General features: G+C 51.1%; 4 protein-coding genes and 1 pseudogene across 4 annotated transcripts; 2 read left to right on the plus strand and 3 right to left on the minus strand.

Annotated features, from left to right (window-relative positions):
• The first annotated feature begins 2,180 nt into the window (after nucleotides 1-2,180).
• Nucleotides 2,181-3,333, plus strand: LOC100900817 (major facilitator superfamily domain-containing protein 9-like; annotated as a pseudogene).
• Nucleotides 3,334-4,280: 947 nt separating this feature from the next.
• Nucleotides 4,281-5,833, minus strand: LOC100900965 (progestin and adipoQ receptor family member 3-like). Its single transcript, XM_003740259.1, has 5 exons — nucleotides 5,667-5,833; nucleotides 5,300-5,584; nucleotides 4,792-4,965; nucleotides 4,510-4,698; nucleotides 4,281-4,410 (listed from the first exon to the last, which is right to left on the minus strand). The coding sequence occupies exons 1-5, from the start codon at nucleotides 5,831-5,833 to the stop codon at nucleotides 4,281-4,283; spliced, it is 945 nt and encodes a 314-aa protein (XP_003740307.1).
• Nucleotides 5,834-9,764: 3,931 nt separating this feature from the next.
• LOC100901106 (long-chain fatty acid transport protein 1) lies at nucleotides 9,765-13,360 on the minus strand. Its single transcript, XM_018638282.1, has 10 exons — nucleotides 13,200-13,360; nucleotides 12,749-12,899; nucleotides 12,335-12,572; nucleotides 11,903-12,070; nucleotides 11,542-11,739; nucleotides 11,218-11,425; nucleotides 10,881-11,106; nucleotides 10,444-10,676; nucleotides 10,152-10,345; nucleotides 9,765-9,995 (listed from the first exon to the last, which is right to left on the minus strand). Exons 1-10 carry the CDS (start codon nucleotides 13,316-13,318, stop codon nucleotides 9,844-9,846), a joined length of 1,887 nt encoding a protein of 628 aa, XP_018493798.1. The 5' UTR covers nucleotides 13,319-13,360; the 3' UTR covers nucleotides 9,765-9,843.
• Nucleotides 13,361-16,555: 3,195 nt separating this feature from the next.
• On the minus strand, nucleotides 16,556-19,534 carry LOC100907700 (bifunctional coenzyme A synthase). Its single transcript, XM_003740221.2, has 6 exons — nucleotides 19,328-19,534; nucleotides 19,125-19,245; nucleotides 18,018-18,266; nucleotides 17,678-17,892; nucleotides 17,124-17,576; nucleotides 16,556-17,042 (listed from the first exon to the last, which is right to left on the minus strand). The coding sequence occupies exons 1-6, from the start codon at nucleotides 19,520-19,522 to the stop codon at nucleotides 16,713-16,715; spliced, it is 1,563 nt and encodes a 520-aa protein (XP_003740269.1). The 5' UTR covers nucleotides 19,523-19,534; the 3' UTR covers nucleotides 16,556-16,712.
• A 2,527-nt stretch (nucleotides 19,535-22,061) lies between these two features.
• TfIIS (RNA polymerase II elongation factor) lies at nucleotides 22,062-24,532 on the plus strand. The gene is made up of 5 exons (XM_003740222.2): nucleotides 22,062-22,170; nucleotides 22,704-22,772; nucleotides 23,223-23,331; nucleotides 23,468-23,615; nucleotides 23,745-24,532. The coding sequence occupies exons 1-5, from the start codon at nucleotides 22,102-22,104 to the stop codon at nucleotides 24,214-24,216; spliced, it is 867 nt and encodes a 288-aa protein (XP_003740270.1). The 5' UTR covers nucleotides 22,062-22,101; the 3' UTR covers nucleotides 24,217-24,532.
• Nucleotides 24,533-25,772: the final 1,240 nt, after the last annotated feature.

Consider the following 25,772-nt stretch of genomic DNA (forward strand, 5'->3'; position numbering starts at 1 on the left):
TTTTCGTTTGCCTGATTTCTTCTTCGATCTCTTGAGGGTTCGAGGAGAACGGCCGAAAAGGGGCTCTGTCCGGCCACTCGGACAGCGAGCTTTAAGCTTTGCAAGGGATTTGTCTGACGTGCAATCAGAGCCATGATGCCACTCTAGTTAGAGCTTGACGAGAGCGATGACTTCGTAGTTGCGCTGCGTCCGCGATCTCTATACACTCTGGGGCTGGTGGAGCGCGCTTGGACGAAGATCGTATGGATTCTGAAGGGCGACACGAGCGTCAGGATTGAAGACATTGGAGGACTTCATGCGTGCACGTAGGAAGCGACCCCAAACACCCCTCGCGCACGTCGAAGCTTTGCCGAATGATCGGCTAGTTCATAATGTTTCACATTTATGGTTATAATCATGGGATCATCATAATCGTACTTCTGATTATGGGCTCAAGATTACATGATTATGGTAAAAATCAGAACCACAATGGTGATCATCATCGAGCCCCTCTTTATGATGCCCCTCATGCACATTCAATGTTGAATCAGCGGCAGACCGTTGGGGAGGCGGGAAGAGGTCCGCCACGCACAGTACTTTTATTTGAGCCTTGAGGGTCGGCATTCTGGGTTTTTGCTTCCGAGGAACAGGATCTTTTCCCCGGAAAAGTGCGAGGAGCGACATCTTCGTCGTCCGCGTTCAGGGAAGCTAGAAATATTGAGTCATCTTCCGGGCGATCTTCCGACACGGCCCGCCGCTGCATACAGGGAAAAGTCCTCATTTTTCGAAAATATGCATTGCTTCGTTCCCATTTCAGTGTTGTTGGCGGCACATGAATTCCAAGAACGTTAGCATCGGTATTGATTTCTTTCAGTTTCGGATACAAGACTGGCCACGCGATTTGTACGTGAAATCGATATTCCCTGGTGCCTATGAACTGTCATTCAGCCAACAAAAACCACCACTCAGAATTCCTTTCTTCCCAACCGAAATCCGCCGTTGGGAGTTGGGAGAGTGAGTGGTGTCTACCATGAAGGTACTGAATGATCTCTGCTGATAGTTTGGCCGGAATCGGGTGGTTCCTTGAATCATTTTTCGATTTTGGTTTCAAGCCGCGTCGGAGCACACTGGATCACAACAGGATCACACCACGAGACTCAATTGGAGAACTCCCAGCCCGCGCTCGTCAGGATGGACTTCAGCATTGCGTCGACTTCAGAGTGATGACTCTATCCGTCCACGCTCTTGCAGAGGACGAAAAGAGTCCAACGAAACCGTCGAAATGCCTCAGACCACTTTGACCGCGAACTTTTGAGTCCGACACAATGAATTCGTGGCCGAAAGTATCAGATGTCTTGTTCGGCATCACGGTCCGGAATTTATTCGTGAAGATCGAGTTCACGTCGACTCCGGGGCCTGTATCCAGCGAATGGAAGAACATTTCATGGCCTCTCGGAAACTTGGGCCAGTCGAGCTTGAGCGACTCCAGGGTTTCGTCCGATAAGGAGACGGAAAAATTTTCGTGGAAGGATGAGCCTTTCGCGGGCTCGTCGACGTGGGTGAAGATGACGGAGAACATTTGATTGTCCTTTAGTTCCCTCTTGATCTTCTCCCTGAGGGTGGCGAGCATTTTTTCGGTCGAGCGCATGAGCGAGTTGAGATTAGCGGTGACTCAAACCTCGGTGCTGTCTGATCGTCGAGTGAAGATGTTCGACGGCATATCGCGCTGGACGCCGGACTGTGTCACGATGGAAGGCTTTGATGGCTGCGAGACGAGTCTCCAGGCTTTTTGCAGCCATCGAATCACGTCTCTTAGCGGCGGAGAATTGAAACCTGAATTGTGTGATCCGTCGTGATCCCGATGCGGTTCCGTTGGCTCCCTTGTTCCGACAACAAGAAAAGGTCGAGTATCAGGATCGGCTGACTCAGGAGAAGACATCGACATAGGCATTCAGTGGAATATGCGAAAAACCAAGGGACGAATTTTCTCGGCGAAAGATGAGAGAAAATCAACCCAGGAAATCTACTAGCGTCGTCCTCGTCTTGCTGCAGAGAACGATCGCATTGAGAAGGGTTTCCGTCGCTCAAATTCACACAAGAGCGACCAGAAGTCATGCTCGTGGAGCTCGCAGCCGGCACGATTGCGGCGGAACTCTTAGATGGGTTCGTCGTGCAAACCTTATCTCATTCGAAGATCCGCGATGGGAATGACCACATTCGCGATTCGGATGTTGTTTGTTCTGGGCTTCGTAGATTCATTCGCTGTCGCCATCATCAATCCTCTGCTCACGGTCAACTTCAGAAACAAAGGCTATTTACCATTCATCTACGGTCTCGCTGGAACCACAGACGGTACTGTGCAAACGTTCAGCGAATCGTTGCTCGGTGTTTACAGCGATGTGCATGGTCGCGAAAGAATTCTACTCCTCTCCGTGTACCTATCACGATTCGTATGTAGTGGATTCTTGTTTTTCGACACTATAATCCCGTTCTTCATCCTGAGGAGCGTACTCGGTTTCTTCAAGCATAAATGCCATGTGCGAGGCTTGCCCCTACGATATCACTCCGGAAGCGAAACAAGCCACGATGATGGGTCGATTCAACGCTATTTCGAGTGCCGGTTCCATTTTGGGACCCTTGATAGGCTCGCATTGTGGCCTCTTCGAGTACGGTTGCTTGACGGCCGCCATCCTATTCACGCTATCAGGAGTCGTAGCTCAAGTCTGTCTTCTGGACTATACGGCGAAGAAAAGCACCCCGCGACGACCGGAATCCGCACCATTGTCAGTAGACGCTGTCTGCCGATGCGTGAGTTGGCCAAGGTGTTGGGATTGATTCAGGGGACGCTTGCTGGTCACGATGGCCGTAATCCTGTTCAAGAGTAACTTGAGTTTCAATCTGATGACGGCGCACTCGCTGACCGCGCAGGAACTCGCTTACGTCACCGCACTGATTGGAGCTTTGATTGCGGGGTCGGGTTTTGTGGTCGGCCCCATCATCGATATCTGCAGAGTAGATAGCGTTCGATTGCTGGTTGCTTCCAGTGCCGTCATGGCGGCCAGTCTCGTACTCCTGAGTTTGACGAGCAGCTCGCTAAGCCTGATCCTGCTTCTGGTAATTTTCACGGCTTCCGCAAGCCTCGCAAGGGTTTTCGGACTTGACGCTCTTCTGCGTCGAGGCACGGGCGGCGATACCGGGCTCCTTCAGGGGCTGTCGCAGAGCGTGACTTCGGTGTCAAGGGGCTTAGCCCCCCTAATAAGCGGAATTTCGCAACAAATGGACCCGGATTTACCCACTTCTAGTGCCGCCCTATTAGCCCTCCTCGGGACGATCTTGAACGCTCAGTCTACTTAGAGGACTCTCGTAGAACTTGGATGAGCTTCAATTTGAAGACGAAGAGTACAATCAAGAGTACACCAGAAGTGAAACCAATCATCATGAGAAGTCTATTCGCTAGGATCCCGGCAAAAGTTGTGGACTCGATATTACTGCTATCGATGGACACGCTCGAGCTCTTTCTCCGACGGAGCTTTCTTTGTCCTAGCGGACGTGGGATCCGGAGCGCGGCTGCGGGCTCTGTAGTCGGATCTCGCTGGCTGTTGCGCAGAGACGTAGGATCAATTCTCCTGACTGATCCAATGATGATCTCGATAATGTGGTACTCGAACTTGAATAAATCGATAGCAGAGCCGATAGCCCCCGATGCGGCTCCCGAACCCCGGTCCGCCCTTCACAGGAACCGCGCCGATACAACGAGCCCGGGAACCGGTCATCATCCGATCGTCCCCACCGGACTTGGCATCTCATCGATTGGTGAGATATGGGTCCCCCGATCTTTGTGTGAGATAATTTCGTCTAGGGCCGCTTTCCGCTGAAGCCTCTGGAATCCACGAAAGGAGCATTCTAGTCGCGACTTGTAGCGCTCCTGCGGATCGTAGCTTCTGCCTCGCTCAAGCGGACTGCTCGAATATCGCGGAAGTTGGCGAGATACTAGGTAGCCTCTCGAACAATGCAGGAATTTTGAGCTATGCCATTTACTCAAACATATCGTGCTCGACTGACGAGAGCCGTTTCCATATGTGCTGTCTTTATCAGAGACTCTGAGAGATGGGATGGGATCGGAGATGGGACCAGTACCCCGAGGCTGTCAGGATTGCAGTCCGCTCGCTTTTACATTCGGCTTATGCCCGAATCAAGCAGCGAATCTGCGTGCCGCACTTACGTTCTCGTGAAGCGTCAGATAAGAATTTGGAGACCTCCTTTGGTGAGAATGCCATCTCCGTTTCGTCGAACACCCGAACTCAGGTGAGTCCACTGAGAGCCCTGACGTATTGGAAATACAAATGACGGGCGTGGAAAACAGCCGTCGCTGTTCCGATATGCCATATCTGATGACTATTCCCAATGTAGTTCACTCGTCCAGGTAAGAATCTGAAACTTACGGAGATTTGTAGAAATGCAATGCCATAAGGGAAGGGCAGTTGTCCTTAAGGGAATCTCTAAAAGGTTATTCCCGTAGCCCGCCCAGACCTCTCCGGGAACTGGCAAGCGTAGACGATGAAGCTTCCCACCAATAGAGCCACACAAAGCAGATGAGTCGGCAGGGTTGCTCTCACGACGGGACTGTCCAAGCCCCCTCTCAGAACGATCGAGTGCACTGTGGGAATCGTATTGAAGACCACGAATACTCCAAGCCCCACGGCACGATGGTCGTCGTATCTGCGGAGAGGAGACGCTTGGAGAACATGTCGAGCGGAATGAGGGATACTCGCTCGCAGGAGATCCCCGAATAGCCTGGAAGCTGCCTCTTACTTTTCATCACGATATTCCTCGTGAAAGAGCATAATGATTGGAACCGCCAAGATTATGGTTTTGATTGCGGCATACAGAGGGATCCAATGAGGAGCGTCTCTGAACTGGAGAAACAAAAATCCCGTCCCGTACGCGTAAATTGACCCACAGATTCCGATGAAGTCCCAGCCATACCTGTAGATGACGCAAGAAGGTCGCAATGAAAGAATTCGCGATGGTTATTTAACGCGTATCGATGCAGCTGCACATGACTCCAAGCATTCATGCGGTCCATATGATTAGAGCTGTTCCATCCTCCCAGTGGAATCACTCAGTCAAGGTTCCGCTTAAGAATTTGGTTGCAATCTGATAAACAGGTTGCTGATGGAAAGACTGCTCGGGTAGTTCGGTTGTTCCCGCCTTATCGTGTTTCGAACCTACCTTCACGACCCGGTACCAGCCGGGACCCGGAATCAATCCCGATAGGATGGAGGTGGACAGACATCCCATTTACCCCGTATGAACTCACCAGTATCTGTAGCAATCGCAACAGCAGCAATTGAATACATGATAGATCGAAGAGAGCCCAAACATCGTCACGTAGGCTAATATCATCAGGCTGCAGAGCTTCTTGTCGAAAGGCTCGAAGTTGGCTTCGTCGAAATTGTGCAGAATGTCTTGTGCATAACGAAATAGCAGAGCGATGAACGGACCGAGATGCGACCAAATATTGATGGTTTCGTTAGTCCATTGCAGTATGCCTTTGATGCAGCTTTCTCGCGACTTCCAAGTGCGATAGCCTCCGGTGATGTACCTGCGGGGCGGGCTGATCAGATTCCAATGTCCGTTACGTTTCGGTCAGCCTCGGACAGTATTCACTTTCCGATATAGCCCACCTGTTGGTCGTCTGGAATTTTGGTGCTTCCTCGATAGCGCATATGAAAGGTCTTGTCTCATCGTCCACCCCGCAGATCTCGGATTGTGATTTGGGTTTCGAGATTCTATCCTTCAGAAATCTCATATCATTGTCGAATATGTCGCTGAACATTCTCATCTTGCTCATTCTGCAGAGGCAATCAGCTATTATGCTGCAACATTCTCCGCAGGTGTCCTGCGGGATCGAGGCTTCGGCGTTAGCATCGAGAAACTCCTTCGAAGATAACGAACGTATGAGGAGCCCGAAAAGGAAACTCACTCGGGGTCGGGAATCCGGAGACACCTCCCTTTTCTCGGCCCCTCGGATTGACGGGAAGTTTGATTCCATTGCGTAACTGGAATGAGAGAGTTCGGCATGGGATTCTTCTCGGCATTCTGTAGCATTGATAAGTTGTGAGAGCATTGAGGTCAGAAGGGGCTCCGTGAGTCCGGATCGCCCACTAGACCGAATCATTCAGCGACAACAATGTGGCCTAGATTGCGCTCCGATTTCGGGAGGAAGACAGGAGGATCCCCGACGGAATTCACGCTCATGTTTAGGAAAATCTTCCAATCACCTCATTCCATGACTCGAGTAATTTTGCACATTCGGGGAATTTTGAGACATAACTTCATTATTGATTATGATGATTCTCTCCACACATGCCCAGGCCGCCTGCGCCAGGCGAAGAACCGTTTCGGAAAATGCATGGCGATGGAGAGCCCAGGATATGGCTGCTCGGACTTTTCGGTGGGGGAGACAGACCAGAGAGGATCGTATTCCAGTCCACAATCGTCCACATTGCCACATACGGATGTCTTCCATTATAAGACGTCTTCCTCACCCCCATGCCCAGTTCGCAGCAATCGCTCACCGAGGAACGGGAACTCCTCTCACAGTGATCGGTTTCTCAGCTCTTGATTCTGGGGCTGTCACACGCCGTGTCGGAACCAATGATATGACATGACTCAATCAACCCGATCTTTGGAACGATTGATTCCATTCTAAGAGCTACTGAAAAGTCGGTGCCTGTCTGGAGAGCCGCATTTTCCCCCACGTAGAGAGGAGCCCGGCTACGGTAGGTCGTTCCGCGTCCGAACCGATCTAAGAAAATCTCCTCTATCCTCAACTTTCGAAATTACTGATTCCTTCAGAAAATCTCCGGACCCTTGAGAAGGATTCCGTTACTAATAGACCATGGTGCGAATTCTTCTCTTACGCTTGGGAGTTCTTCGGTCGGTATATTGGATCGGCTCGATGAACCTGCGAATTACAGAACTCTTCCCCGCACGCGGTCAAACGATCAAAAATTTTCAGGTGACTTCGGGACCCAGGAGAAGACTTGCTAATGGCTGAATGCTGATCTACCTTATTATATCTTCGATTCCGGATCCCTGGTTGGCGCGTATCCGGTTGCAAGCCGAAGAAAGGCAGAGCCCGTCAAGTATTCTTCATACATCAGATTCCCGACTTCCGTATTCGCCGGAGCCTCGTTGGTGCTATGACAGTGAGATAGAGTTGAGCGAGGACGACAGAATTCACGAATATAGAGTCATGTTCTCGTCCGGATGTTATCGCGCGCGAGCGACTTTTTGGGCGAGTCCGGCCTCGCCTCTCACAGCGGCCTTCGCGATGAGCAATAGTCTCGAACCCATCGAAGCGAGTGTTCTACGCAGGGTCTCATGGAATATGGACGCCTTAGAGCGCATAAACGAACGCGCCAGATACAATAGGTAGAGTCGACGTATTTTCTTCGTTTCGGCATGATCTTTGCCCAGACGGCTCTCGAGCAATTCTTTATAAGACTGCAAGGCGTCGAGGAATAAGGAGAAATCGGTTGCCCCGACGTCATTACACTTCAGTTGGGTCATGGCGAATAAGAGTTCTTCAAACAAAATAGAGGCATGGCGCGTATCTGCCTCATATCTGAGAGCCTTTGCGGCGTATTTGACGCCGTCGACGAAGCAATTCAGGCTGTTCGAGTACGAGGCAAGGTTCCCGTAAATCTTCGACACATAGTAGGGATGAACTTTGGTGTCGCAATCCGGAACTACCTCCAGCATCTTTCGGAATTTATCCCCCATCGGCACGTCAGCTGAGAGTAAATCTCGTATGCCTCGCTCATAGGTTGTTTCTTTCCCGGACATCTGTAGCTCCTTCAAACAAGCTGCGCATTCACATCTGAGGTAGAATTCTCGGGCGAGAAGCGCCCGACGCCGTTTCACCGGCAAGCTTCTAGGAACCAGGGACATTTGAATCTTGTCCAGAGAACAGACCCTGAAGTCTTTCCGAGCGAGCATGACTAATGTTCTGCCTTCGTAAAAAACGCTTATCATGGATTCTGCTTCACAGCTGTGTTCGAACTCGGTCTGGTCGAGATAGAGAGCGCGCCCCAGTGGCGCTCCTTTGTAGTTTTCGACGACGAGCGAGTTGACTTGTAGCTTGAGCATGGTTATGAAGACTTCGGAAAGCTTGACCTCCACGAGATCTTTTATCAAAGCGTAGATCTTCCTCGCTTCCCTAATTTTTTTTCTCGGTCCCCAACCATCAGCGGAGCCAGGAGGTCTGAGAACCTCTTCTTGAACGTCTCCCCGCGAGAGATTAGACCCCTCGAGTTCTCCCATTTTCCCTTTGAGATTGTCCGAATACAGAAACGGGCCTTGGTATCCAACGTCTCCTTGACTGACGACAAGATCCGGCACTCCAGACGATGATTCACGAGGTCGTTCACCTACATTGGTAGAACACGCGTCCGTGAATCATTTTTTCGCCCAAATCGAGCAAGAGGATGTTGAGTGATCGCTATCGTTTGCTGCTTCGATGTGTGCTCAAAAATCGTCGGGGGAATCGTACCCGACATTTCTTGCTGCAGTATACGACAAGCGAGCATTCAGTGCAGGTTCGACAAGTTTCGTTCTCTTTGATACAGAAACTGCAGATTTCGCTTAGTCGATTCGATCTCACGCACCAAGAGTAGGGCTCGCAGCGGACGATCTCTGACCCTGCCAGGAAGCATGGCATTCCTTATCCGGATGATAAGACCGCACTCTGATTTTATCCAATTTATCAGATTATCCGATTTCGCCTACTAGCTACTAGCTCAGATATGTCGAACTTCGTCCTTGCAAATTTACTGCTCGTAGGTGCTGAACTCGACATCACATCGGAGATCGCAGAGCCATCATTTCTCGGAGGAATTGATTCCATGGGTCTCTTCCCGCTCGCATGTCACCGACGGACCAACTCGGGCTCAGGTATTCACCGTAATCTCGTGAAAATTGCACGTTGGGATTTCCACCTATGCCGGAACTTCGTGGCGACGATTCCAGAGTTCCAGTCTCCGTCTGATTGGTAAAGACTGCCTCTCGGATTTCGAAGTCGGCAGAGCTTGCTCGAACCTCTCTTCGATCGATTTGGAGCTCCCGACTCGGCTGCCGATGAGGAGAATATCAAAGGGAATGAAGTTGGCGGAATCGATATGAGCGAAAAATGATTCACGGATGAATGTTCTACCAATGTAGGTGAACGGCCTCGAGAAGCATCGTCTGGAGTGCCGGATCCCAGACGATGGGAGAATCGCACAAGATCCTTGCAGCGGCAGGGGAGCATCTCAGGGAAGCTTCTGGGGTCTCAACCATACGCCCGATGGCGTGGTTCAGCGATTACGCTTGCCTGATTTGAAGGAAGGCTTCGAGAAGATGTATCGAAGTCTCACAAACGGGTGCAATGATCCGACCAAGAGGGAAGCTCAGAAAGTCGAGACTATTCGAAATAGTTCACACCTACATCAGAGGAACGTATCAGAACTTGCTCCTTGAAAGAGGATACAATCCGGCGCTTGCCCGGGGATCCCATGTTGGGAACTCTCTCGCTAGACTCCGTTCAGAATCGCCCGATCGGGGACCGGGATCTCCGGTGTCTTTTGTAAGATGTCCTCGAGATACGACCGTGAGTACAATTTTTGAACGAATGTCTCTTAGTTCACCCTCCCGGAAGCGCAAACAACTTGTATCATACCCTTATCGGCTCTGCGGATCCGATTGCCTTGATGACGATCATCGACAACAACAACCATCAATATGTGGGAGAATATTTTACTATGCATTCTTACTTAGGGTCATATGTATATTAATAATGAGGGGGATCCGGATCCAGCTTCAAATGCGAATCTGTGAGAGCTGTATCTTCCTCAGTGTTGCTTCGTCTAAGAGAACGTAGGTGTCGCCCTGCAGGAAGTAGATGGGCTCCTCGATCTCCTCGATGTCGAATCCTTCTTTTTGCAGTTGGACTTTTTTGAGCTTGTACGTCCCTGTGGAAGCAATCCGGTGAGTTTCTGCGCTATATCGCCCCGTGCTGCAGAGCTACAGGACATCTCACCCATCGAGCACCGAGGAGGGTGGGCGTCGACTTCTCCCTCTGAACTTATCCCTCCCTGTTTCGATCTGCTGAACTCATTGAAACTCACCCGTCTTGTCGAGTCGCCTTAGTTTGCGGACGAATAGCGGAACGGCGTATGCCGGTAAACTGGATCTGATTTCATCAACGAAGGAATTCAAATGAATCAGATCGTACGGATCTTCCACGGCGATCATTCCGGCTCTGCCTTCGGTTCCAGGAACTTGAACTCCGTAACAAACGACGTCCGCCATCTTCAGTATTCTGGAAGAGAACATTTTTTTCAAGTTTCGTCGCGACACGCAAGGCTCATTTCGCTCATCAACACACTGTGGTGAGTGTCATTCCCGGAAGTAGCGTACCTGGATATTGTCCCTTCGACCTCTGACGTCGAGACGTTCTCGCCTTTCCATCGGAAGGTATCTCCGGTTCGATCTTTGAAGTAGAGGTATCCGTACTCATCCATGACCAATAAGTCCCCGGACGCGAATGCGGCATCGTTTTCACCGAAAACATTCCTGTAGATTTTCTTTTTCGTAGCTTCATCGGAAGCGTAGCCATCAAATGAATGGAGGTGATCGTTCTTGCGGATTTCCTAGACGAGGAGAGGGCTCATTGAGTCTCACGGTATCTCGACAGCAAGAGTTCTCAGCAAGAGGTGAGAGCATCAATATCAACATCGGTATCCCACGCTCTATCCAACTTATGTCAAGCCCCCGTTCGAAGTATCTCCCTCTGGAAATGAAGGTGTGGTGCCGCTCCAGTTCTGAGCTCTTCGATCATCGGACAGCTGACTCACCCCTACGAGCTCCCCGATCTCTCCAGGTTCGCACGGTATGCACAAACCCCTGGCATCTCTCTCGGGCAAACCAGTATCCGAGTTGATACGGATGAGACGCACGGGATGGATGCTCTTGACGATGCGCGATACGAAGCCGACCGCGCCGACGGTGTTGTCAATATTTATAACATGAGCATTGCCTTCTGTTGAGCCGTAGAACTCTCGAATATCTTGGATGTTGAACCTGCAAAACATTTTCTCAGAACAATCTTTGACGGAATATTCCAATCTTTGACGGAATATTCCAATCTTTGACGGAATATTGGCCAGTTCGTATTCCAGAGATAATACGAACCTCTTTGAAAACTCAGTCCAGATTTGGGGTCGGAGACCGTTCCCGAATATCATCCGAATTTTATGTTTTCTCTGCAGAGGCGTTTCCGGCTGAGCGATGAGATACCGACAGATTTCTCCGATGTACTGTGTCACCGTCGCTTCAAATTTGATACAGTCCTCCCAAAACTTCGACGCCGAGAATTTCGGGCGGACACAAACGGTATTCCCTACAAGCGAGAAGAGTCGACACTTAAGGAGATGCATTTCAGATTTCAGGCGATCTCAATAGATGCCAACCGTGAAACTTCTTGTCCCCCTCTTCGAGGACGCTCGATCAACTCACCGAAGAGAAGGGCTTGGCCGATCGCGACAATGCCTCCGGCCGTATGATAAAGCGGCAGACAGGTGTAAAACACATCCGATTGCTCCACGGGCATGATCTTATTGAGGATCGAGACCAATGATACGAAACGAGAGTTCTTGATGACGGCGGGTTTGGGCATTCCGGTGGTCCCAGATGTGTAGATATAAACGAGTTTATCTGCTCCAGAGAAATTATCTTATTTTGGATCAGAGGACACAATTTGAATCTATCTCAGGGCTGACGGTGTGGGAAACGGACGGATCTGAGGCCAAGGCGCATTGATTCTCCTCCTTTTGAATCTCCCCGCCGGCCAATCGACGGATAGGAGGGCGATGCTCACCGTTCAGGGATCCTTTATGATTTGTCTGAGGCTCTGTTGATGGACTGCTCCCAATGAGTTTCTTGAGGTTCATGTAGTTGATCCTGGAGGCGTTCTCGGCAGCTCCGATGCAGAAAAATTTGAATTCGGCTCTTTCGCGCAGGACTTCGGCTGCGACATCGTTGACCTCTGCCGAAGGGAAGAATGTCAATTTGAGGTGGGGGATGATCAGTGATCACGCAGATGACGGTTCAGTGTATAAGGAATCAATCTTGCTGACGAGGCTAAGCGGGGAAAGCGGGGGGGGGGGGTGCGGGTTGCAGGGGAATGAACAGTCGACGGCGGAGTAACCCAGCGCCGTTCATTGCCGGGAGACATCTCGGAGAATCTAGTCGAACCGAATGCGGCAGTTCCCCTGCCCGTACGGAGCATCGAATCTTCGGCTTCGCTTACCTTTGACTTGGGCGAGGCCGAATATGATGGCCTTGGAGGGAACACTCAAGAGAGAATGAATCAGAGGTTGCGAGCGTAAGTTGTTATTCACTAGCGCGGAGACAACCCCGATCTTGGACAAGCCCAGCCACATCATCACGAACTCGGGTTGAGAGTCTGCGAAGATACAGACTTCATCGCCAGACTTGAAGCCAAGTTGCAGAAAACAGTTTGCAATGCGATTGATGATCCCTTTGACCTGAACAAGGAGAGGAGCACAGGATTTTCAGAATCAATGACCAGAATTTTTGCCAAGCAGCATGCCGAACGGTATCGATGCCGCTGAGGACGACGTCACAAGTTCGAGAGAGGGTCTTCTATTCAGAAGTTATGACTGAGATCAGGGACCAGGCTATCGATCGGAGGTGAACCTACCTGGCGGAACGTCCACTGTCTGTCTCCTGTTCGGAACGCGATTTTATCGGGATTCCTCTTGACAGTTTCTTCGAAAATTCGAACGACGGTGAGATCCTTCCTTCGGGCCTCACGGAAGTATAGCGTCATACGTATCAGTCGAAGGAGACCTCTGCACAAAGAATAGGATTGTCGTATTAGGAAGCTGCGTTCGCTCGAAAGCCCAAAAGCGTCCTGCAGTATGGCTGTTTTTTTCTGCCTTCCTAGCGAGCCATGGGTCGCGTTCGAACATTGAGAAAAGGAGATAACGTGAGGGAAGCTCCCGTAGGAAGTTTGAGTCAGAGCGTGACGGAATGAATGATGCCCGACGTGACCCCCTTCTCCGATGTGAAATCTTAGGAATCGAAGATTCGCCCTCCATGGTCTCGACCTGCATCACCATTAGACTGTCAAACCAGCGCAAGAAACTCACCTCAAATCACGACGAGCTGTGAAGAGCACGACCCACAAAAACCTATATTGTCGGGAAACCACGAGACAGAGAAATCCAAAAAGCATCAGATGAGCCGCGCCGAAGTCGGAAGATATCATGGATCCGAGGCGGGAAGCAATGCTGGCGAATAAACGATTCCACATGGTCAGAGTAAGCGGGACCGCCCCGGCTTTCGGAAGTATGGATCAGCAGATTCAAGGGATTCCGGCTGTGATATCAAACGCAGCTGAAGCTCTGAGCAGTGGTGCCAGAATGAACGCAGCTCGAACGCGACGTTCTCTCGGGGTTGATCTGAAGTACATGAAAAGAAGGGGAAGCGCCTTTCACTCACGAGGAGGTTCAATGCGTCCTCATCCGGGGTCCCGTAGACCGTTAAGCTCCGAATGGGCGGAGCTCATTCTCTTGCAGCGCGAAGTCTCTTCAGAAGTCCAGAGCTTCGATCAAACTATGCAGCTTCGTAGTCGAGTTCTCGGAAATCGCGTCTCGACCCCATTTCTACATGATTCAATGAGCGATCTGATGGAAGATTGTTCGTTTTCGTGCCTCCTTCAATTGACTCAATCAGTCTTCTATTGATGGGGAAATCAGGTTCCCTCCAACATTCCCCCATGGTTTCTCGAAGGAGACCCTCCGAGTAGCTCACAGCTCATCGGAGGGTCTCGGGAAACAGCATCAAAGGATGAATTCGGTCTGTAGCCGACAAATGTCGCAGACGACTCTTCACGATATATGTATATGGGTCCTCAGCCAAGTCTAAGAAAGCGATGGTCGTACTACGATGTGAAGATTGGGCGTCCTCGAGATCGAATCCGAGGCATCACCGGAGCCGTTACCAACACGAGTCAGACCGGCGTTTCTCACCTAAGTATAGAAGGAAAAGGAGAATTTTCGGTTTCTCCGATCTGATGTCTTAGAGGACTGCTTCTCCCAGTCCAGACCCCATCAACCTGCCTCGAGGGACCGCGGCCCAACTGGTCCGCAGCGGAGAAGAAAGAGGAGAGATATCGACTTCCGAATCAAAGCCGGGACTCCGTGCATCCATGTGCCTTATATTCGTAAACTCCCTCATACCTGGATCCGAGAAAGGAACCGTGAACAGATCGAGCGTAGAGCCCGGTCCGACCTGTTCCCTCGCGTTCCCCTTGGGCATGGACCCCCGTCATTGGCCTCTGTACGGCCCCCTCCCGTTCTTGGACTTCCATTAGAGGTTCCTCGAAATTTCATTCTATTCCATAAAAGTCTGACTGACGTGGTCGTATGAAGGAGGTTGAGGAAGGAGCGCGGGATATGGAGTTCTTTCGAGATGGCCAGGAGACAAACGGTGAGATCCACCCAGGCACGGTCAGGTCCCTAACTTCCGGTCGACGAAGTATCGGCGGCAACCATGAAAGAAGAGTGGTGCGGAGGCGACAAATTGAACCGGACGAATCGGGCCTGAACCATGATTCGATCGATTGCGGTCACATCAAATGAGGCAGCGTCACATCGGAATTCCGATCAGCTTCGGTCTGAAAGTGTTCGACAGGCCTGATGTTCAGGAACGAGCGACACGCTCTCGGTAAACTCAACAGAGCGAGCGAGAGTCGCAAAATACTTGAGCCTACGTTTCGAGAGGATACTCCTCATCGAGATCACACTGTCCGAGCCGAGTAGACGGGATATCGATTCAATTCCCGAACTCAACGTTCAGCCAGAAGCGCAAGAATTCGTCTTCAGCTCTTCGCAAAATCATTGCAGCACGATGACAGGCATAGCATGCTCCTGACGATACGTGTATAGTTTTCGACTGTAGCTTGCCCTTGTCGCTCTCCGTCTCTCTCTCTCTGGCGCAGTGACTATCCGGAAGGATACTTCGACTGGAACCCCTCAGCCCGGACTCAGCGTCTCAAGTCTCGAGCGATGACTATTTTTTTGCTCCGGGAGACGGCTTCAGAGGGCGAATGTGTCCGGTCAGGTCGAGAAGTGCGGATTCCGCACACCGAACCCACCTTGTCTCTTCGTCGGCCTGTGTTGTTCCACGAAATGCAGGTCTTGATTCTTGATCGGAGCAGCAACCTCCGGTAGGGGGATCGCGGGGTCTCGGAGAAGAATCTTCCAGAACCCAGAGTGAGCCCCCCGCCGAATCGATTGGGTGAGCTCTCCATCGCTTCACGATCAGAGACATTCATTCGCTCGTCCGCGGACGGCTACGATCTAATTGCCCCGAGAGGGGTTGCGCAATGCGGTCTTTTTAGTGGTGAGATAGGCACAGATTCATGGTTCGAGGGTTTCTCGCTCTTCTGCTGCCGACAATGAGTCGGCCATTTCCGACCCCGAAACTTTCGGAGAGGTGTACAATCGTGGCGCTCTCGGAAGAATGGGTCCGGTGCCCCCCTTGCTGAGGAACTCTATTAGAATAGGATGTGCGCCATGACGGCTGAACCGTCCCTCAAAGCGGCCCCCCGCGACTCCTCAACGCTCACTCATTCCACGAGAATACCTTGCACCATTCGGCGGAGCGGCCCCGAATCCCGGGGTGCCGCGCTGTCGACTTCAGCGGGTTTTGGGTCTACAACATCGATGAGCCCCATGAACTCCGATTTGAATGCTCAGAAGAACATGTATGAACCGAGGGAGCGGACAAATTCCCTCTCCGGAGGACATGAGGCTCTGAACTCCTGCACCTCGAGCAGCGGGTACCTATCTCCAGGCCTCTATCGAAACTCTCCAAGAGTGATCCTCTCGAAAGCTCGGAATGGCGTGGGAATGCTGGGCTTATCCTCGATCGATTCCCCGATATCGATGCACCCTGAGCTCTCAACGCGGAAAAATCGAGTAAGGACAGGACTCGGTCTTCGTCTTCGCCCGCTAGTCTTCGGTCACGTCGTACTGAAGTCTCGCAGTAATTGACTACTTCACGCTCAAAACTGAGATGGAATGACTCCCATCGCCTAAGGACTTCGGCCTCATCCTTTCTTTCGAGCCACGGACCCCGCATGATCGCCGATGCAAGAGTGTGTGACGAGACGCCAAATGCAGCTAATTCCGCGTTGGATGCGATCTCGATATTACAGGAAACGTCGAAATGGGATTATTTCGGAATATCCCAATCCTGGAATGCATCTGACGCCCAGTATGCAGATGCTGTTTCCCGGATCTTTGCCCACACGCAAAAGCTTGATATCCTTCTCTCAAAATTGATTGTCCCTCGAAATACGAAGTATCGCGTTTCCTCACTTCGTAAGTCCGAAGGGTTGGTTTTCGAACGATTCTGCTTTTCCCGGTTCTGACCGCCGAGCGGCCGCAGCTTCCCAAACTTTATTCTAAGACAGAATTAAGCGTTTAAGTTGAGCTGCGTAGCTCATCATCGTGAATTCGAGCGATGAAGTCACTATCTCTTAAGGAGAGTAATTAACCCGGAGCGAGACTCGCGTTGCTCGTTCGTCATGTAAATCCCGTTCCCGTATGAAGCCAAAGCCTTCCAGTCGAACTTGAGCGCATTTGAGGAAATGCTCATCCGGAATGCGTTTTTATTCCTTGGACGTGATCCACGATTTCCTCGAAGGCACGATGCACTTGTTGCTCCGTAGCTCGTTCGTCCCACATGGATGACAGGATCATGTGGGCCCTATCTATGAACATCTTGGCGGGCTTCTGGGAATGAATTTTCTTCAGGGCGAGCTCATATCCACATTTATCTCTGACCATCACTCGTGAGATGGCTTCTTTCTCTGAGATCAGTGTGTAGCACACCAGATGGGCCAAACGGTCCCAGCCTGCCTCGAACAGTAAGGCAGCTTCGACAACCACAACTCTGGCCCCGGCTCTACCAGCTCCTGCAATCTGTGAAATTATCGATGTTAGAATGGAAGCTCAACATAATCGATGAATTTCCTCCCGCAAGACAACCGAAGGCTTACGAACCTCTCGCTGGAGTGATTTCTCGATCTCAGGCCACACGAGCTGGTTCAACCGATCTCTCTTGTCGGCGTCCGCGAAAACGATGGCACCGAGCTCCTTTCGGTCTATCGTTCCATCTGCTGCGCGAACAGCAGTACCGAAAGTATCGACGAGGATTTGATTCAGCTCTGTACCCGGACTATAGGCCTCGTGACCCAACTTATCGGCGGAAATGCACGTCAGTCCCAGAGATTCGAATATCGTGAGTATACGCGACTTCCCCGCACAGATTCCGCCAGTGAGTCCAACGACGAAAGGATATTCGGGGAAGCTCGGATGGGCCCGAGGTTTGCGGAGGATTTCGCCTAGCAGAGCGATTCGTTTCGAAGACGAGGAGATCTTGTCATCCATGAATTTCTCCATCTTGTTCTGCTCTGGTAGCAATGAGACGTTGAAGAGAGCCATAGGAGGGAAATCCTGGAAAGCATCGAGGGTATTGCTCACTGATAGCCATCGCAAGATTATTTTTGATGACAATATTTCGATCCATTTTGAGCCGTCTCAGCTCGATGATGTACCTTGTTCGCGCGCTCTTCGTTCACCTTGAGTCCTCCTTTGATGGTTTCGTCTGACACGCACAAGCATTGTAAGCTGCGATCCCGAATTGTTGGACCGAAAGGCTCATAGATTGGCAAAATATCGTATTTCAACGTTGGGTCCATGTCATTGAGACATTTGCGAAGAGCGCTCATCCTGACCTCGAGGGGTTCTATGAGCTCCCACAGAACTTTACCTGGAACGGGAGAAGTCGCAGATATACAAACGGACTTCCGTTTAATATGATTACGATGATCCGATTCTGAGCTCGGTAGACCCGCGAGCTTTTCGACAATCTTATTCGTTTGCACGATTCCTTACTTTTGATCATGTCTCCATCGGTGACTCCGATCACCAATCTCTCGGTGGCTCTTGCGACCGCGGCACTGAGGAGAAGTTTATGGCCGAGGTGAAGTCTGTCAAACGTTCCCCCGACACACACACTGTCGAAAGTAATCGAATCGACAACCTTCGCAGCATCTTCTGTTCCCGAAGCAGCTATGACAGGAGGGACCAATCTCACGCTTGGGATGACAGCGAAAAGTTCCCTCACGTATTCCTCGAGGTGTACTGCAAGGGGAGCTCTTGGTAAAGAAGACGTCGGACGATTCTTCCCTTCTTGTCACCAGAATTCGGGCATGCAACGAGGCGTCCGAGGAAGCCGCGCTCTGAGGAATTTCGGCATCCCACAATCAGCTGTCCACGCAGCTCTCGGTCTCCCAGGTTCCGAAAAGGAAACCCACGCTCCCACCAGGGATCTCGATTTCGAGTTTGAGTTCCAAGCGTTTCTCGAAAGCGAGGGAGTACCGCATCGCATGCTTCGCGTATAATTTGTCCCTTGTGATCGGCGCGATCTCGATTCGCATGAATGAGTTGTAAAACTCTGCCCACCTCGGCTCTCAGGCGAATCCACCGCGATCATATTTGGTAACATTTATCTCAAAGATTACTGCGTCTTTTTAGGGGACAATGTTGGAAACAGGCGGAAAACCGTGGACTTCGTACGATGAACATGCAAAACATGTTTTCCGACACAGATCGCTCGATGGAATCAACAGCTCTTGTCGATCGGCATTCTCTTCGATCTCACAGAGATATGGAAGGAGATACGAGGAGGCTACAGGAACAAAGGCCCGACTAAAGACGACAAAGCATGTTCGCTGAACTTCCAAAACTCGTAGTATCGCCAAAATCATCCTTTCAAAGCCGGCGATTGTTTTTTTTATCGAAGGGATTTCCCGCCGAAAATTCCGTCTCTTGTCGGGAGCTTCTCGACTTCTTCTCTCCTTGGGCCTGTTTGAACTCAGGACAGCTTGTCGATGAAACTCAGCGGAACGCTCCGGGATTTCCACATCTCTCTCTCCGTGGAACGTCTGGAGCAGGATATCCAGTTGCTCCATCGCAGCCGAGCAGCGTCGGAAGACTTACCGAAGTCGTTTTGCGCGATGATGACATCGACCTTCTTGTCAAGAGAGCTAGTTCGCGAATCCGAGTTCTTGAGGAAACCTTGGAGAACTCGAACGTCTAGATGGCTGCATTCTCTCGCCGCCTGATGAAAAACACCGCCTGAGTTCCTTATTCAGCACTTTTCGAGGACGATATTTACCTCACGTCACGTAGACAGAACTCACCTCTCTGTAAATATCCAAGACGATCGCGCGAAGCAGGGACACCTCCTCCGATGTGAAAATTGTTTTCCTGCAAGGCCACTGGTATCCGGGCTCAAGACGAATGTAAAGAGTCTGATCCACGAGCTGCCGGGCCTCGTGCAGTAATGCGCTCACAGTGTCCAGGATTTGTTGGAGAGGAGCCGCGATAACGAGCATTCCAGTGTGGAAGATGCGGGTCGGAGCAGTACTCCTCCTGTGCAATGATACCAGGCGTTTCGCTGGCGGCACTTGCGGCGAACCGCTGCATAACTGGCTTTGAAGCAGTCCTTGTACCATATCGCAGATACTTCCGAGACGTCTTGTACGATCAAGTCTTTCGAAGACCAGCACTGAACAGGTTTTCGACTACCCAAAATAGCTGTTCCGAGTGACCGTGGGTGCCTGAGTCCTCGATTGCACGTCGGGATCTCTCGCGAACGGAAGACGACACTCGCCATATTCTCGCGAGGGTGACGTAAATCTCTCCTAAGCCTTCGTGGCTGTGCTTGTCCTCTCCCACAAGCTCATACGCCATGCGTGGGCACGATCACGCATCTTCATCTCGAAAAGTTAGCCGTACGGAGCGTTCGGGGTCCGATAGGGCGGCTTCTCTCGTGTCAATGCATTGAATATTCACATGTCTCGACACGAGTCTCCAAATGATGCTTCATGTCATGACGCAGCTGCCGTGACCAGCATGAGTATCCTGAGTTTCTTGAGCCGAGTTTAACCTCGACGACTGAATCCCAGGGGACAATTTGCGAATCCGAGTTTTTCGCGTGACAGACTTCGAGATGGGGTTTTCGCGGAGCCGCTCAACCCTCCTCCGAATCGGAATCAAGGTAGGACCAACGGCGGAGGAGAACCTCCTTCGAATGAAATTGTGGTTGCAATCTACGGAGCTCATCGAGTTGAGCCTCACCCGTGGTCGATCCTCCGATAGACAGTCGGAATCAGGCAGGATAAAGTCAATTGCAGCGGATTCTGTCGATTGCCGATCACCCTCGCGAGCGAGGCGCGCTCGGTGGACCACATGGTCGACTCCTGGGCTACTCTCTCAATTGGCGGAAGAGACTCATGGACGATGAGCGCGACAGAAGTTCGTGAAAAGTCTCCGGAGAGGGGTCCCTCCAGAGTCTCGATGGTTTTCGAGAAGCCGAACTCTTAGATTCGACCACGTTTCCCTCTGAAAGGACCGAGAGTTCCGGTTTGACCCCTTGACAGAGCCACCGAACTCTCATTCGACCACGGCGAGGAAGACGCCTGGCCAGCTTCGTGCAGAAAATGAAAAGAGTCATCCCATTAGTTTGGGTGTTTTCGATTGACGCGTCATGAGTTCGAGCGATTGGATTGCTCGCTCGTCCGTCGGACTGGATTCCCTGCGCGAGAGTGTCTCATGAATAGATATACTGAAGATCTAATCTCTGAGATGGATGAACGCATCGATAATCAGAGATCTCACCGTTGTTCATCCACGACCAAGAAAAATAAATGACAGATGATTTCCGGCGGACTCACCGGGATTCGCTCATTAATAACTTTTCGGGATAATGGTACATAGGTTCCTATGATCTCACGTCATCGATAGAACCCAATAAGGATCGCCCTCTCGTGAGATCTGGTCACTCTTCGGGGAATGGTGAGCACACAGGAGCCCGCTATGATTTCTCTCACCCCGCTCCGACGTTGAAGCACTCGATCGTCACCTCCCCGGGAAAATCATTCCCTTGATAAGGGAAGTGCGCCGACCCTCCGTCCTGGTCATCTCTCTCGGATTTTCGACGGCAGCTTTGTGCTCTCGATTGCTCGAGCGCTCGGGTTTTTTTCGAGAGGATATCTCCTGCCTGAAGGAGCGCTTCCCGCAAACCGATCATAATTTTCGCATTGTTTACATGATGCGCCTCCTATTTCGTCTAGCCCTGGCTAGTCCGCGTCTGCACTCTCTCGATTGCACTGCAGGGTTCCCGGAGATCCGATGAGCCTCCTCATACTGGAGCTCCCGGGAGAACGTCACCTGAAAGGCATCGCTCCGCTTCCGGAGACTCCCCCCTGACCCCGAGAATAGAGGACCCCATCAACCATGAAGCCCCTGCGCGAGACGCGAATTCTACGGAGGCAAAGATTCACTCTCCTGATTGATTCGAGTCACATGGATGGGCTAAGATGATTCGATCAATACTCTTGATTCCTCATCGGAATGGACAATCGATCCTCTGTTGCTGCGGGGATCAGAAATAATTTAAAGAGCCGCAGACGGGTTCTCAGCTCTCTGCCCGGAGCCCCCGCCCCTTGAAGTAACGACTCACGGAGCGGGGATTCTCGAGCTTTGAATGCTGTCTCTCATTAACAAATTCTTTGGTCTTAGCGTCATTCCCCGCTCATCGTGAGCCTAAAAGGAGCTCATTTGCTATTATATGTAGACCTGGTTCAATCTATCGAGAGTTCTTGAGGAATTCCGAATAAGCAGAGAGATATACTCTCCCTCTCATGAGCGATGAAGCGGGGTCCTCCGAATCACCGGCCGCAGCTGCGGTCGGAAACCACATTCCTCGAACTCCGCGAGGCTCTGAGGGTACATTCTTCTTAATTGAGAAAAGCCGGATTCCTCATCCGCGATTCGAATCCGCCCGCCCGTGAACTGCCGAAATGCACATCCGGGTGTAGTAAACACTCTCCACCGGACAGAAAATAAAAGCCTCAGTGTTGTTGGCCTAGAGACTGTGTGTGTTCAACGCGTCTCCAAGTGAAGTACCACAATGGGTTGCGAGGAAGATGTTAAGAAAATCGGCAGAGGTTTGGCGAAGATGGCCTCAGATGGATCGGGGGTGAGTTTCTTTGAAAAAAGCGTCTTTTCGGCAGAGTTCTCAAAGAAGCGGCTCCGTAGAGTTGAGCGGGTCGAGCCAAAACAGCACATGCAAATCCTCTATATCGTCTGACATATGTGCAGAAGTTTCATGTCGTTTCCTCCGAATGCTGGAATCCTCTTCGAGACGACCCTCGGCCTCCGACGGCACGAGAGCTTCGGAACGGGCCACTGCAGACGCTAAATTCGTGTCGGCGAGTCGCTCCGTGCCGCATATGACTTAGTTCATTCGGAAAGTGCGTCTGTTTCGTTCGTCTGTGATGCAGACTGTGACGAGAGCAACGGGAATCGAGAGATCCGTCCGGAAGACGTCCCATACAGTTTGTTTACGTTCCGAGATTTGGGCGCCATAATTACGTAAATCGGCATTCGTCGACCAGCTGTCTGCGATTCGCTCCTGAGAGATCTCAATGCGCGTGACTCTCATTGGGCGACTCCATCTCTTTTTTCTTGGGATAGACTTCGATCTGATCACTGACCGAATGTTTCTTTCAGGGCCAGAGCCAAGCGTTGGATATGCTCAAGCAGCTACAGAGGCTCCCGATAACTCTCGAGATCCTGCAGGTAAATATATGCTTTTCCTGGATATCTTGACTTCATTGGCTGATTAGGAGCTTCCCTCTGATCGAGGCTGCTCATTCCGAACCTTCGATCAAAGTCCTCGATGGCTCATCGGCCACTCCGACTTCTGTTCAGGGAGGCTTGTTCCGATTTTCCCTAGTATGAGAACATGACTGTGGAGAAAGTACGTTCCAACAATATTTCTCTGATCGATGAGGCAATCTGTCGAAAACGCGATGCTCCCGATGGGATATTGATTCGCATGTTACTTGCATCCGAACCAGAAATGTTACGGGTCGCATTCGGTTATCTCATCCTCTGCAGGAGAAAAAATGTTCGAGGCTCCCCTGCTATCCGCTATCGTTGTTCTGAAAATCTGCTCTCGACTACGATGGTGCTGTGATTGATGGATGGTTCGAGATGCCGCTCTACATGCGCATTCTTGCTTTTCAGAAAACGCATATCGGATTGACGGTCAATACGTTGAGGAAAAGCAGCCAAGACGATGAAGTGATTCTACTGGCCAAAACGCTCGTGAAGAACTGGAAGAAACTCATTGGCAGTAAGTGAATCCGTATACTTGTGACTATCATAGCTGAAATGAGGAAATCCCCACCGATATTTTTTGCTTCCTCTCATTTACGAAACTCGGCGGAGGCCGATCCCGCCACCGTCAACTGAGTTAATTCATCCGTCAGGTACCCCCACGAGAGCTGAAGATTCGTCCAGCAGGGAGTCGAGGGAGAACAAGAAGAGCTCGACGACGCCCCCGGCGAGGCCTGTACCCGCCAAGCAAACCTCATTTCCCGCGGGGAATACCACCGATGCTGTCAGGCTCAAATGCCGGTAAGAGTAGTATCCAGTAACTACGAATGCCATATATTAGTTGATGGATTAATTGCTACATGGCGACCTCCGCTAGAGCCGCGATGCGTTCTAGATCGACGGTGTTCTGATTTTTCTCTCTTTTCTTAGCGAGATGCTCTCAAACGCCCTAAAAGGAAATGGTTTGCCCGACGGTTGTGCGGCCGACCCCGACGAGCTCGCGGAGCGGATCGAAAGCACGTGCTTCGACGAATTCAACAATACGGACACCAAGTACCGTAGCAGGATCAGAAGCCGAGTAGCGAACTTGAAGGACCCAAAGAACCCGAATCTCCGGTTGGGAGTTCTCATCGGCAGCATAAAGCCGGAGCGACTTGCGAAGATGACTGCCGAAGAAATGGCCTCCGATGAGTTGAAACAGCTCCGGCAGAAACTCACGAAGGAAGCGATCGACGACCACCAGATGGCTCTCACATCGGGAACGAAAACCGATTTGCTCAAATGCGGAAAATGCAAAAAGTCAAACTGTACCTACAACCAGGTGCAGACCAGGAGCGCCGATGAACCGATGACCACATTCGCGTTCTGCAATGAATGTGGAAACAGGTGGAAATTCTGCTGAGCCGTGGGAGTTTCGAGCCTGCTCAAGCATAATCATCCTATCATTGGAGTTTCATCGGTCCGTTCATTAAACGAGGTAAATCGGCCGACTCATGACGTCTTTCGGTCACGGTGTTCTCTGCACGGTGACGCGACGTAGCTTTATCTTGTGAGAAACCTACCACTCCGATCGGCGAACTAAGTAAATCACCAACCGTCACCTTCTGAAATGATTCGATATCCTCTCGACATCTCAGCTCCCAAGACGCCATAGAGAAAAACTTCTTCAAAGAGATCCCATGTGTAAATAATCAGCGATTCCACATGAATAAATACAGCCATTGGAGATATCCCGCTTCTTTCTCTCGACTCATCAGAGCTTTCTGACACTTGTGGTATCAGATGATAAATTTTTCTTCGAGAATACACATCGAATGCTTTGCATGATTATGACGGCTGCGAACCCAAACGACCAGGATTCGAGACCAGTTCATGGATCAGTGCCCGCTCGCCGGGAATGAAATGGCCAGATCGGTCTCGTCGATGTTCCACGTGATGAATGCCTGTCTGCACGATCGGTCGACCGATTTTAGAGGCAGGATGTCGGTGGATGCCGCGTGCGCGCGAAAAAGATTTTCACGCATTTACCGAGAGCTATGCCGGATATTGGCTTGGATCGGAAGCCCTGCTCTGCTCCGCGATGGAGCTCTTCCGAAGCTTATATTGGGTCGACTTCATGGAGCGGTTCCGCCACTGTCCACGCTTGGTTCGATTTCAGCGAGCTCTCAAGGCCAGAATCATTTGCCAGCTGCTGCTGCTGCATCGGAGAAATACGATTTTGTCAGCGACGACTCTCGGCCCCAATCGATCACCTCGAATTTTGAGTAAGCTCTCGCCGGAAGTCTTAGTCATTTCTGGGGGGAAGGAAACCCTTGACTCTGTACTCTGAAGCATTCCTCGAACGCAGTGGAATCCAGTCTTTCGGAACGAGCTCGAATTGGAACCAAAGCCCCTCCTCGTCTAGCTAACTCTAAGATGAGCCAGACTCGACACCCGGAACCTCGTTCAGCTGTATGTACAGCGGGAAACTTCGAAGCAGGCGACTGCTTGCGGACGGGGGCAGCCGTTTCTCGCTCAGCCACGGTCCAGAAGATTTCCCTAGTTGACACGAGGACAATGAAGGGGTCGAAGTAAGGAGAAGCTTCTCGCTTCGCAGCTCTGCACCCGGCATCCTTGCTTTGGGTCAGGATATTTTCTGATGATGATTGTCGAAGCGGCTGTCATCAGTCAAGATCTGGCAGAAGGCTCCAGGGGGCGAGAGCACGACATTGTGTCGGGCTTATAGGTTTCAATCTGCGTCAGACCAACAATCAGCAGCGTTTTCCGTCACCTTGATAATCCGCTCGAAAGATCATCGACAGAACTCTAATTTGCTGGACTCGGGGAGCCTGTCTGGGTTTTCGCTCACGTGTCCGGCTTCCGCGCGAGATGACGGTGACAGAGAGGAACCCGAAAGTAAACAGAAGCAATTGCGAGTGAGAGCGATTGTAGTTTGGATTTGCAGTGGGAGCCCACCGA

Source organism: Galendromus occidentalis, unplaced genomic scaffold (assembly GCF_000255335.2).
Source record: "Galendromus occidentalis unplaced genomic scaffold, Mocc_1.1 scf7180000076870, whole genome shotgun sequence".
Classification (NCBI taxonomy): domain Eukaryota; kingdom Metazoa; phylum Arthropoda; class Arachnida; order Mesostigmata; family Phytoseiidae; genus Galendromus; species Galendromus occidentalis.

Bases quoted from the DNA above. Each gene is read 5' to 3' on its own strand.
- LOC100900965 (XM_003740259.1), bottom strand. From the start codon at position 5,833: ATGAGCAAGATGAGAATGTTCAGCGACATATTCGACAATGATATGAGA. The intron at 5,585-5,666 runs GTGGGCTATATC...CCCGCCCCGCAG, and splicing joins AAATTCCAGACGACCAACAG to GTACATCACCGGAGGCTATC. The intron at 4,699-4,791 runs GTAAGAGGCAGC...TCCTCTCCGCAG, and splicing joins GAGGAATATCGTGATGAAAA to ATACGACGACCATCGTGCCG.
- LOC100901106 (XM_018638282.1), bottom strand. From the start codon at position 13,318: ATGATATCTTCCGACTTCGGCGCGGCTCATCTGATGCTTTTTGGATTT. The intron at 12,071-12,334 runs GTAAGCGAAGCC...TCCCTTCGGCAG, and splicing joins CGGCCTCGCCCAAGTCAAAG to AGGTCAACGATGTCGCAGCC. The intron at 11,107-11,217 runs GTTCGTATTATC...AATGTTTTGCAG, and splicing joins TGGACTGAGTTTTCAAAGAG to GTTCAACATCCAAGATATTC.
- LOC100907700 (XM_003740221.2), bottom strand. From the start codon at position 19,522: ATGCTCGTTATCGCGGCTCCTCTCCAACAAATCCTGGACACTGTGAGC. The intron at 17,893-18,017 runs GTAAGGAATCGT...CTCCCGTTCCAG, and splicing joins CGATGGAGACATGATCAAAA to GTAAAGTTCTGTGGGAGCTC. The intron at 17,577-17,677 runs GTACATCATCGA...GATGCTTTCCAG, and splicing joins ACGAAGAGCGCGCGAACAAG to GATTTCCCTCCTATGGCTCT.
- TfIIS (XM_003740222.2), top strand. From the start codon at position 22,102: ATGGGTTGCGAGGAAGATGTTAAGAAAATCGGCAGAGGTTTGGCGAAG. The intron at 22,171-22,703 runs GTGAGTTTCTTT...TGTTTCTTTCAG, and splicing joins TGGCCTCAGATGGATCGGGG to GGCCAGAGCCAAGCGTTGGA. The intron at 23,616-23,744 runs GTAAGAGTAGTA...CTCTTTTCTTAG, and splicing joins GCTGTCAGGCTCAAATGCCG to CGAGATGCTCTCAAACGCCC.